The sequence below is a fragment of the Microtus ochrogaster genome, linkage group LG5 (assembly GCF_000317375.1).
Source record: "Microtus ochrogaster isolate Prairie Vole_2 linkage group LG5, MicOch1.0, whole genome shotgun sequence".
NCBI lineage: Eukaryota > Metazoa > Chordata > Mammalia > Rodentia > Cricetidae > Microtus > Microtus ochrogaster.
Window position 1 is genome coordinate 30833039 of NC_022031.1, and position 12598 is coordinate 30845636.

The window sequence follows — 12598 nt, forward strand, 5'->3', positions numbered from 1 at the left end:
GTTTACTCCACCCACCTATGTTCTAAGCTATGAGCCCAAGCAGTTTGTTTATTACTTAACCAATGAAATCAACAGATTGATATATGACACTCCCACATCAGAACTGTATCAAGGGTGGTAGCATTAGGAGGGTTGAGAACCACTGCTCTAGAACTTGGAAAGCCTGCTTTGCCCTTCAGGATTGTGAAATTACTTTGTTCAGGTGTGCTACGGTTTCATGACCAGAGCACTAAGACCTCAGAACACCTGGAGCTTGGTTGGAAATGAAAGAGCTGAGAACATTGAAACAGCAGAAAGAAGAGGGAAGACTGGGCAGTTCTTCAACTCCTGCGCCTAACATCCTTGTGGACACTGAGCCATCAAGGCAGATTCTTGGTATACTGCACTTCAAAAATGGGAGAAAGAAAACATCGCAAAGTTGTCATGGGGCCCTTGAGATAAAACTCATACACATTGAGTGAACTACGTGGAAGTGGAAGCGTGTTGAGGACTCTGCTGTCCTGTAAGCAGAAGTCTGTGTCCTGTCAACAACAGGGATTCCAGACTGGGAACCTGACTACTCTCTTGTGCTGGGTGCCTGGAAAGATGGTGCAAAATGTGCTTAACCTATGTGACCTGAGCACAGCGCCACCTCCTGGAGCCCTGGGGTCCCGTGCACAGTTCTGCTTGTGAGTGAGCTAACCCCATGCTTTTCTAAGCGAGTATACAGCCTGTGCAGACATAGCAACCATTTGTGAGTAATTTAGGTTTTTGTTTTTGAAACCAGGTCTTCTGTTTTAATCCTCCATCCTCCACCTACCATCTGCCAGGATTGCAGATGTGAGCCACATTGCTCTCTGTGAACAGTCTTGAAGACCTCGTGTGGTTGATTGACATTCAAATTCAAATACAGACTCTGAGGAGGTCTAATATCTTGGAACTAAACAGCAGTCATGAGATGTGGATGCTGATGATGGTCCAAAGTGGCATACAGGGAACTCTTTAAAATCGTATTCAGCTGCCAATTATCCTAAGGCAAGCTGGGGTTCGATTTTGTTTCTCTGAACTTACTATGTAACTCTGGCTGCCTTAGAGTCAGAGATCCACCTGCCTCTGCCGAGTGTGTGCTACCACACCCTGCCTAATTATTTCTAGAGCAGATAAAACACTTTGGATGGAATTGTTTTCAGAGGGAAAGGTTAGTGCAGTACCCGGCTTTCCCTTCATCTCCAAGGGTCCTTTGATTAGCCCCTCTCTGGCGAATAGGCCAAGGCTTGTTTGGCTTTTTCTTGTGTGTGTGATTATTTATTTTATGTGCATTGATGTTTTGCCTGCATGTGTGTCTGTGTGAGCGTGTGGATCCCTTAGAGCTATAGTTACAGGCAGTTGTGAGCTGCCATGTGGGTGCTAGGAATTGAACCTGCGTCACGAGGAGGGTCTTTAATCAGTGTTTTCCTTGGGCACAGGGCCACATTTCCTTGAGATGTTGGCCAGATGGAGCTACTGGTGACGTTTTACTTATCTGGAATCCAGTGTATCTGGACTCAGGATTGTACAGCCTATCGACCTGAGTGTCTCCTGTAAGGTTATCTGTTTGAATGTCAGACTCATACTTGTTCCTAGAACTTAAGATGTTTTAACAATTGACTATGCACGTGAACCAACATCAATCCTGTTGTAAAGGCACACCTCTAATCCAGTACCCTGAGTTCTAGGCCAGCCAGATCTGCATAGTTGAAAACCTGTCTCAAAAGAGAGAGATTAACAAACGGGAGAAAGATTTCACACAAAAGCTTTGTGTAACACGTAAGCAGCTGAAGCCGCAGTTTGCCCTGCATCACCTGTCTAAAAGGGGCCGTCGGTTGCACCTTTCAAACTCAGCACAGCAAGCACTGGGATATGCCCAAACATCGGTCCATGGAGACCGAGGAAAGGGGACGTGAGCATCAGTTACACCGGCAGTGCCAGCAGAGCTAAGGAAAAGGCCATTCTGAACGGAAGCAGCCTATATCTGCCTTGGAAAAGGATTATATAGAATCAGGCCCAGATTTAAAAAACAAAAGTCATCCTAATAAATCAGATCACAGGATTTAGGATTTTGAGAAATTATATTCGTTTTAGGTTTTTAGGGAGTTGGAGAGGTGGCTCAACAGTTAAGAGCATACTAACCTTGAAGAGGACCCGAGTTCAGGTCCCAATACCCACATGGGGTGGCTTTGACTGCCTGTTACTCCAGCTCCAGGGGACCCAGAGCTAAGCAAGTACCTGCACTCATGTTCACGTGCCCACCCCCAACACACAAGATTAAGCCTTTTTGATTACCGTTTGCATTTACTGAAAATCAATTTGTTCTTGTATTTTTTAAAAGTGCTATCCTGTCTTGTACCTTGTGGTGTTAATATGCTTGCATTAAAAACATTAAAGGATGCAAGACACCTGAAGTTGACGTTAGATGCATTTGCTCTAAGTAAGTAAAATACTGGGTGTAGACTCTCTTTCAGGAACTCTTGAATGCCGCCAGCAGAACAAATGGCTATAAATAAGGAGTAGAGAACCAACAGAACTGAAAACAATGTTTAATGCTTGCAGGAAACACAAGTTCAAGGTGAGAAAAACATTAGACAACATGCCTTTCACCAAAAATAAAATTTTAAAGAAGACATGTGAAAAGCCTGTTTTGGACTCCCCAAGTCAAAAACAATGCGAGGGCTAACACATCTATCACAGATATTTAGTGTACAATATACTGGATGTGCTAACTCGTTTTTTAAAAAAGACATGAGTAATGTACAACTTTACTGTTTTATGACTTTTTCCACAGCTGTTGACACTTTAGGCCTCTGTTTGAAGCATGAGCTACATGAGAATACATGGTATAAACAGTGATTTGTCAAGGTACGGCTGGGGTACTTGCTTCTTGTAGCACATGGCACAGGGGACAATGCTGCACAAAGCTAAGAAACAATGGCGACAGACCTAACCCTGGTGCTACAGACAGAACATGATTGGCTATGGGGCTCACTCCTTTAACCCCAGACCTCAGGAGGCCGCCACAGGAAGATCATGAGTTCAAAGCCAGTCTAGGGGTACAGAGTCAACCAACAACAAACACCCACCACTGTGGTAAGGGGCTGACTGCCCTTATTCAGTAGCCTGGTCTCTATGCTTAATGACTTGACAAAATATCCAGTTCACAGTGATAAGCTGCCTGCTTCTGACGGGTAGGAGGTATATCATCAAAGTACAGCCACCAAGATACTCTGGTAGAGACCAATTACAGTTGTTTGCAGTTCTCAACAGGGATGTCTTGAGGTAAGAAGTAGTCTAATAGTGAAAATAACTCCTGCTTGGAGCATAACTCTCTGAGCTCAGGGTTTCATCTCTTTAGTATTAGGCAGTTCCTAATAGTTTGGTGTATAATAAGGAATGACCCTTCAGGAGTGAGTGACATCTTGTTGGGAAAAGGGTTGCACCTCCCAAGACACAGAGGATAGAGACAGGTCCATCACATGAACTGGGACTCACTGGACTCTGTACTCAATCCCTGTCACGTTTACAGGAATGTCTGTATTCATGGATTGTCACTAGAAGGAAAAACAAAAACTTGGCTTGACAAAGGGCTAACTACACAATTCCTGAAATATCACTTCTCTTTGGCTCAATAAACAGCATTTTAGTCACGATTCATGGTCAGTAGTTTTTAGATTTTAGGCTTAAAGAAACAACTGAATTTTCTGTGCATATGTAGAGCATGTGGAGAAGGATATAATCCATGATCCAAAAGATTACAAGAGAAATCCAAGGTCTCGACCGAGATATCTTCACCTCCTCAGTCTCTGGTACATTTCATTCAGTAAACAAGAAAAGCCTTCTGAAGTCGAGTTAGTCAATTTTTTACCTTGATCTTCTTCAGTGAGAGAAGTCAATTAGAAATTAAACTTCCGTGAAATTGCTTTGTTTACAAAATACAGAACAAAAGTCTTGTATTCAGAAAGGAAGTCTAAGTAACTGGCTGGAGTTGTTTCATGAATGTTTTCCTAACAGTCGCAATTATTTTGACTAAAAACACAGTATCTGACCAATGGTTTAAACTTTTCTCATCTGACAAACATTTTTAGTCAGCAATTACTCCTTATTTACACGACCTTTAAAATTATTTTAAGACATACTGGACACTGAGATCATTAAAATGTATTTCCCCTCAAAATCTGAAAGATTTTTACCCAGTTAAGAGATGAGCATTTTGAGAATTACAGGGGAGAAAGAAGCTTCCTGCATCTGAGTCCCGGCTGCTGGGACCGGCTAGGCACAGCAGGTGTGTTGACGTGGATACTAATGACTACTTGTAGAGTTCCCAGAGAGTAATCTTTGCCCCTAACACATTCCATGTCACTGAATCAGACTTAGGCACACACCTTCTCTTCTTGGGGTGGTTTGCTTTTATAAACCTGGCCTAAGGTTTAGAATTAGGAGTGAGACCTGCAACTCCTCAAGCTTCCCAGGCTTGGGTGTAACTTGAGAGCACAGAAGCAGGTGTCCACAGCGGATTGGTGACTCCAAGGGGCAATTCCACCTTGTTCACAATCCCTCGCTCCCGGGACACAGTTACTTCCCTGTTACCAAGCCAGAAGTCCCGTTGCTTCCCCCTCAGGGTCTGGGTTTTACTTCTGCACCTTTGTCCGCAGCTTGGCAAGCTCCTCTTCCAGGCTTCTGATGTGCTCCTTCAGGGTGGCCTCGTCTTGTTGGGCTTTCTGACTGGCTTGGTTTCGTGCTTCTTCTATTTTCCGTTCATACCATTTTTCCATCTGGGTAGAAACGGCCTCAAAAAAGTACTGGGTTAGCTCCAGGGCTTGCGAGGCATCTCGGACATCACCGCCCGCTGCTGAGGACTGCTGCCCACAGGGACTGCTGGCCGTGGGCTGCTGGCCTCGATGCTTGGTCTGCCCACTTCTGCCAGACTTCTTGGTTTGAGTGCCTCTGTTGACACAGGACCCAGTCTGCTGATCACACTTGGGAGCCCCATTCAAGGGGCAGGGGGCTGCCGGGGCCTTGACCTTCCTCAACCGGGAGCATGTGCCGTCAGAGGGAAGCAGTTCCTGCTGCTGTCTCTGGGCAGCAGTGGCACTGTGTGCCTTCTCCTTGGGCCTCACAACCTGAGAGGAGCTGTTGGAAGCTGCCAATGGCCCTGCAGCTACCACTGGTTGATCTACAAAGGAGAAACAAGTGTCAGAGTGTGGTTAAAAAATGTCCTTATTTAACCACAGATCTGGGGTCTCACTCACTTGAGAGTCCTGGGGTGCGCAGAGCCTCAGCCTTTCTAGGCACCTCCTCCCCCTTCTGAGCTTCTTTCATCTTTTTCCTCCCTCTCCCCCCCCTTCCCTCCCACTTTTTCTCCAGGATTCTCATCTTAGTTCAGCAGGGCTCTTGGATTCTGTGTTAGCCACAGGAAGAGCATATAGGGTAAATTTCTGGCTTTGCCTTTATCCTGTTTTGTCTGCCCTAGAAAGCTCTGGGTCTTGTTTCTAATGCCTAAAAATGACAGAATTTACAGTGTCTCCACACAGAAAGAGTGCTGATCTACGAGGGGGAATTTGCCCATGCTCTTCATTTCTGGGACATAAAACTATATACCAATTTGTTTTTTGGACCTTTTCTTTGCTTGTTTGAGACTAGGTCTCACTATATCGTCCTGAACTCACAGAGATCCACATGCCACTGCTTCCTAAATGCTGAGGTTAGCCCACACCCCACCAGCTAACCCTAAATGCTGGAGTTAAAGGTATGCACTATCCCACACCCCACCAGCAACTCTTTTTGAGGGGGAATGATTTTCGGGGTACAGCAGAGTTGAGAGGAAGGTATGCAGCACTCCTGATCCACTTGACCTATGTTCCGTTCACTACAGCAGTTCCATAGCTAGTCCTAGCATGAAGAGTTGGCTCACAGCTGTCTCGACATGTTGGTACGAAGATAAATGTAGACAGATGGGGCTATAGGAAGCACTTGACCTATCAAAGCTCCCCAGTAGGACCTAATTACTCAGCTTTAATGTCTTTAGAATTACCGTATAAATAAATAAAATATGGCTTACACACACAATGAAGTTTGATTCAGCCATAAAGAAAAAAATGATATCATCTATAGGAAAATGGATACAGCCTGAGATTAATATAAGTGAAATAACTCAGATGAAAAAGGATGGTACATATTTTTCCTACATATTCAGAATCTAGAATTTTTTTATTTTTTTGAAACAAAGTGTGTGTGTAGTTCTGACTGTCTTGGAATTTAAAATGTGGATCTCTTGAACTCACAGAGATCCACTTGCCTATGCCTCCTGAGTGCTGGGATTAAAGGCATGCGCAACCATTTCCAACTAGAATCTAGATTTTTTAAAAAGCAATAACATAGAAGAGGGGCTGTTTGGGAAAAGGAAATGAATGATCAGATGTGGAGGTACCAGGGAGCACTTGGGATGATGCAAGCGTGTGGAAATATGGAACCATCATTTTGTACAACGAACATGTGCTAGCTTTAAAAATAATCACGTGTACTCACTGCAGGGTAAGAGTTCATTGAGGGCAAGCTTGGGACATCGCTACTGCTTGAAACAGCTTTGCAGATTTAGGTAAAGGCAAAAGGCTACTTGAGTAGGAACAAGGAGAGGGAAGCCCCGCCCAAACGGAAGCTGGTCCTTCATCTCCCCTCATCTTCAGGATTTACTGGCCCCCATTGTGCTGGTTGGTTTTTCTCAGTTTTACATAAGCTAGGGTCATGTGGGAAGAGGGACTTCAACTGAGAAACCACCTCCATCAGATTGCCTACAGGCAAGGCTGTGGGCACAGTTTCTTCACTAATGGTTGATGTGTGAGCCCAGCCCACTGTGGGAGCTGTTACCCTGGGTAAGTGGTCCTGGGGTATAGGAGAAAGCAAGCTGAGTAAGCTATGAAGAGCGAGTCTGTCAGCAGTATCTCCTTCACGCTGTGTCTCAGTGCCTGTCTCCAGGTTCCTGCCTCAAGTTCCTACCCTGGAGTGTGACCTGGGATGTTTAAGCCAAATAAACACTCTCTTCAGCAGGCTGCTTTTGGTGATGGTCTTTAGACACACCAGGCCACCTGTCATATCCCTCGTCTTATTCCTCGCTCTCACGGGTCTGGATACGCCATGCTTCCTAACACCCGACCTCACTGTGCTTGCTGCAGATCTGCTCTGTGGACAATGTTCAGATCAGGGAGTGTGGGTCACCTGCAGAGGAGTCACTAGGAGATGGTGTGGATTTAGCTCTACAGGTTCGAGACTCTCCAGACAGCTTCAGCTCCAGATTCTGGATCTTCAACATGCACCAGGCTTTTAATTCGTCCACCAAGGACATCTGAAATCATAAATAATACGTACAAGATTGAATTTGATATGGCTTATGAATTAAATCATCAAGAATGAACTTTTGGGGGGCTGAAGAGATGGCTCAGCGGCTAAGGGCAGACTGCTCTCCTAGAGAACCCAAGTTTTATTCCCAGCACCCACACGTGAGTTCACAGCCACTTTACAGTCTAACTCCAGTCCTGGAGACCCAAGGGCACCAGGCACCCACAAGGTGCATAGACACACATGTAGACAAAACACCCACACATACAAATAAAATAATCTTTAAAAAATTATTTTAAAAGGTGTATTTCAAGGGCTGGTAAGATGGCTTAGTGTTGAAAACACTGGCAGCCAAGTCTGAAGACCTCAGTTCAATCCCCAGAACCCACGAGACAGGAGGAAAGAACTGGCTTCCTCAAGTTGTCCTGAGCGCCACACACGTGCCTTGGGGTGCACACCTTCTCTCTTCTCTGCCCCCACTCCTTGATAAAAAAAAAAATGTGTGTGTGTTTGTGTGAATGTTCGCCCCACGTGTGCATGTAGGGGAGGGAAGAAGGGCGTGAGATCTGCAGCTGGAATCACACAGTTGTGAGCAACCCAGCAACAGGGCCTCTGGAGAGCAGAACACACTTGCTAAGCCAGCTCTCTGGTCCCCAAGAAGGAACTTTCACATTACAACACTTGAGGTTACACACATTGAAAGGTTAGGGATTGTTCATCCTCCCATGGCCTTGCCTACCACCAAACCAAGGTCACTAGAACTCAGATGTCTAAATGCCCTGCAAATCTTCCAAGCCAGGTGTTTTTGGTTGCTTTCAGAAACTCCCAGGTACTCAGCCCTGCTGCTGACCCAGAAAGGCAGTAGACCCCCGAAGAGGAAGCTGATGAATGGCCCAATCACAGGACAGCTTCTTCTCCAGCGTACTGTCTCCACGTCCTGCCAGCAGACTCAGCAACAGGCTCAAACAGGACTGTGTGCCCTTTGCTACTGACTTTACTGGAGCTACCAAACAACAGGCTATGGAATGCACTCTCAGCCTCTGGGTTTGCACTGTTGGACTTGGACCAGTTGGGCAAACAGGCAATGACTCAGGGGCGAAGGGCTGGCTGATTCTTACCTGCCGCTTCTCCCCCTCCTGCTTCTCAGCAGTTGTGTGCTGCTGCAGGCGATTCAGGCATTCTGTTCTCTCTGCCGACAGTCGCTCCACCATCAGTTTGTCCAAAACACACATCTAGGGTTCAAGGAGACAGAGCATACTGAAATGACTAAAAATGGACTCCGGCTTCCACTCAGGAGAGTCCACAAAAGAGGGAACCAGCTTCAGCTTCTCCTTCCATCCTTGGTTCACAGTATGAAACCCTAGCTTCTCAGAATTCCTGAACATATTTCTTATAAGGTCACTGTTGTCCCTTTTTCTCATTCTAAGCCCTAAGCGCTTAATAGACCATGAGTTCACAAAAATATCAGCAAATGTAGGCAGGGATTCTGATAGGCCCTAAAATGTAAGAGCTATAGCTATCAGGAACAACTAAAAACCGCGGTGAACGTGTTTCCCAGGGCTTCATTAAAGGCAGTCAGGGCAGGCTATGAGGACAAGTGACCACCATCATTTAGTCAAAGGCCTTTCTGGGGCTTTGTAACATTTCCTGTAGGGCCCTAACTCCTAGGCTAGACCAAGCTCACTGATCTCACAGGGCCCCAAACAGAGAAAAAGCTAGTGTTGGAAGAGGCCAGCCACAAGGGCTCGCCGGTGAGCCACGTCTTGTTGGTGATGCACGCGGACTTTCTCAGTGGGGCTGTGCCAGTTCCCGAAGAGGTGGGTGAGCGGCTGTGTCTCTTGGGTTCCGCTGTTTTTCTGGGAACTGCTTACTCTCCCTATTTCCCAGGATGCCCTCTCCTCCCCTTCTGCTACAGAGACGTCCACAACAAGAAGCCAGGTGTAAAAGTGACAGCATTGGCTCAGGCACCTGACTTACGCTGCTGGGCTCACGTCCCGTCCTTGCCACTTAGAGGACTGAGCCTTCTCGCCAACCTGCCATCCTCCCCACACTAACCTGAGGGTGGGGGCAAGGATCTAGCTTTCATCTGGCCCAGTCCTTTGGGGGTACAGACTGATTAATACATCATGACCTGAAGAGTTTTCAAATATTCTTTTCCCAGAATGCAAGAGGCAAGTAGATCACAAAAATGTTCTGCCTCAGTGGGCATCATGGTGCACCTGTTATCCCAGCATGCTGGAGGCAGAGGCAGGGGTCTCTCTGAGTTCCAGGCCATCCTGGTCTATATAGCTAGTTCTAGGCCAGCAAGGGTTACACAGTGAGATACTGTCTCAAAGAGGAAGAGACAGAGTGAGGATGCGTGTTAACTCAGCATCCCCGGCGAGAGAAAGAGAGAGATCAGCTTCACTATGAACAAGGAAATAAAACTTACGGTAAAATGTCCACATAATGTAAACTTGAAAAAAATAAAATATTAAATGATGGCAAAAATCTGAGACAGAACCCCAGATACTGGAGGGATGTAAATGGGCACGCCCTTCCTCCAAGGTAAGCTGCCAGCATTCATCCCGAACATTAACACATCCTAACACTAAACCCAAGGCTGAGGGTGGGCCAGCAAGAGGAGTCAGATGTAAAGACATCGCCACCAAGACTGAACCGAAATTCGATCCCTGGGACTCACACGGAGCAGAGAATAAGCTCCCACAAGCCATCCTCTGAGCTCCACCACACACACACACACACACACACACACACACACACACACACACACAAAATTATATGTAAAAACACTTCAAAGTCTGAGAAGTAGCCAAAAATGACATATATAAATGTTTACATTAACATTATTCCTATGAATAGGAGAAAACTCTAATAATAAGTGGTTAAGTAAATTACGTTGTTTAATAGGTGAATATTATGCAGATAAAAACACAGGACAGTACTCGTGACATATAAAATTAAAAGGGTACATAAATATCACTCTCCCACACAGGTACGGCGCTGCACTGTGACGCACACTGCAGGATGGAAAAGAAGGCAGCCAGGACGGGTCCGTGTGGCTCTAAAGACACGGCAGTCCTGAGCGCTGAAAAACCCCACGAAGATGAGGAAGCCAGCGCTAGGAAATGGTGCTAGGAATCACAGTTCTTTACTGGCGTGGGCTTTCTCCAAAGCCTATTATTCCATATGTTTCCTTAAAATGTATCTCAATGAAAAATCTTACTCATTGAGCATTTCCTAGTCCTGAGAAAAGTATACTTTCACGGTGGAAGAAAACAAGTACCCAACTTAGCATCAGTGACCCTGAAGTACCCTGACCTTAAGAGCCTCCATGCAGAGCTCAGTCTGGAGTTCACACCACTGACCATGACTTATGCCTGCACAAGTTTTTATTGGCACCTAAGTAACTGTATTGAACTGTTGTTCACGGACTTAGAAGCAGCACTTGGAGGTCTTGCTAGTCACAGGCTTGTGGATCCCACTCAGAATTCCAGTCATGGTGATTAAATTCAACTCAGCAAATCAGGAACAGGCCCAAGAGTTCACCTCGCCAGCCTCTGCTACCGCTGCCTAGGGACTACACTCTCAGAACTGTGAACCATTCATGGCCTCAGACCTTTCTGTGGGCAGAAATGCAGGGATGAAGACACAACCTAAACACCCATGAAAAAACTAGGGAGCCAATCCAGAAGACAGCAGGCGCTCTGAGACAACCGGCACGGATGCTCCAAAGACAAAAACCTGGAAGGAACTGGGAGCCGCTCAGAGAGACCGCAGCATCCAACAGTCAGGTACACAAAAGATCCAAGCAGCAGGGTGTGGCGGCATGCACCAATCACCCCCGCTATGCAATGCAGTAACTTTGGGGATGGCCTGGGCTACTTAAGACTTATCTCAAAAGATTAAATAAATAAATAACCTGTGAAAAACAACTAAATAAAATACTCATGAACAACCGTGAAAGCTGGCCCAGATACCACGCAGTTATTGTTGGTTCTCTTAGACGTGATGGATCCGGGGCTTATCCCTAGTGGGCACACTGAACTAGCGAGAACACTCGGTCTCCTCCGGGGTGAGAGGAGGGACTGGCGAAGCAGTGAAAGGGACCCACGGCGGCAGACCAAGAGCGGAAGCTGGATGGGAGGCCCGGGCTTCCAGCACTCGGGAAAGGGGTCAGAGTTCAAGACCCACCTGGGCCACATGGTGTGATTTTTATCTTAAAACCAAAACAGAAAATTGGTTGACTCTCACTACGAGTATAAAAGCAGTGCTATTCCATCATCATCTTCTCTTGGCTTTTCTTTGTGTTCGCAGGAGCTGGTGGTGTACCTCACTTGGTAGGTGCTCGCTTAACACACCCGAAGGCCTGGGTTCAGTCCCTAGCACATGAGACCAGAGGTGGAACGCAGACTTGCAACCCCAGCATTCGGGCAATGGGGGTGGAAGGCCACAAATCCAAGGCCTCCTCAGCTACAAAGGGCATCTGAGGTGAGCCTGAAACCATGAACCCAGTCTCAGCAGAACACTGATGAAGAAAATAAACTTAAATATTAATAGTTTTTTTAAAAAAACGCTGTAATGGAAATGTATTGCCTGCCTGCCTGCCTGCCTTCCTTCCTTCCTTCCTTAATTCCTTCCCTTTCCCTTTTTCTGTTTCACTGTTTTTTGTTTGTTTGTTTTGCTTTGTTTTTGTTTTCTTTCTGAGACAGGGTTTCTCTGTGTAACAGCCCTGGCTGTCCTGGAACTAGTTCTTGTAGACCAGGCTAGCCTCAAATTCACAGAGATCTGCCTGCCTGTGACTCCCAAAGGCTGGGATTAAAGGCGTGCGCCACCACCACCCAGCTTCTCCCCTCCCCCCATCTCTTTCTAGAAACCAAATCTCACTATTGCCCAGACTGTTCTTGAATCTGTGATCCTCCTGCCTCAGTCTCCCACATGCTGGCACTACAGGTATGTGTCACCATGCCTGGCAGGAACACGTAACTTCCGGCACATGCCCATGGTTAGCACACGCTCGGCCAGGGCTCAAGCCCTGAGGTCTCTGAATCGCCTAGGAGGCGGAGCCACTGGCTTACTTGGTGCTGGGTCTTGCTCTCCATCTGTCCCAGCTTTGCGTTCACTTTATCCTGCACCGATCCCAGCTCGGCTTTGAGCTCCTCCACAGCCGCCTCCAGCTGGTTCTCCAGCTTGTTGATGAGAGGTTCACAGCGACAACCCTTTATCGGAGCCTGGGGGGGGGGGGGGGGGGGGG

At 46.6% G+C, this 12598-nt stretch overlaps 2 protein-coding genes across 10 annotated transcripts in view; one reads left to right on the plus strand and one right to left on the minus strand.

Moving 5' to 3' along the window:
- Positions 1-11636, plus strand: part of Lyrm2 (LYR motif containing 2) — a 14713-nt gene extending 3077 nt beyond the window's left edge. Inside the window, exon 3 of one of the 3 annotated variants that reach the window (XM_013351883.2) lies at positions 10340-11636. In XM_013351883.2, the coding sequence (XP_013207337.1) occupies positions 10340-10429 (90 nt within the window). In that variant the 3' untranslated portion in view covers positions 10430-11636. Of the gene's footprint in view, positions 1-202; positions 2444-10339 lie in introns of those variants that run through there. The other 2 variants (XM_005361945.3, XM_005361947.3) reach the window with 2 other exon arrangements.
- Ankrd6 (ankyrin repeat domain 6) overlaps positions 2527-12598 on the minus strand; it is a 131056-nt gene continuing 120984 nt past the window's right edge. For all 7 annotated transcript variants that reach the window (XM_005361948.3, XM_013351881.2, XM_013351880.2 and 4 more), the window contains exons 13-16: positions 12423-12575; positions 8463-8576; positions 7225-7351; positions 2527-5185 (exon numbers count right to left, since the gene is read on the minus strand). In XM_005361948.3, the coding sequence (XP_005362005.1) occupies positions 4641-5185; positions 7225-7351; positions 8463-8576; positions 12423-12575 (939 nt within the window). In that variant the 3' untranslated portion in view covers positions 2527-4640. The remainder of the gene's footprint in view (positions 5186-7224; positions 7352-8462; positions 8577-12422; positions 12576-12598) is intronic.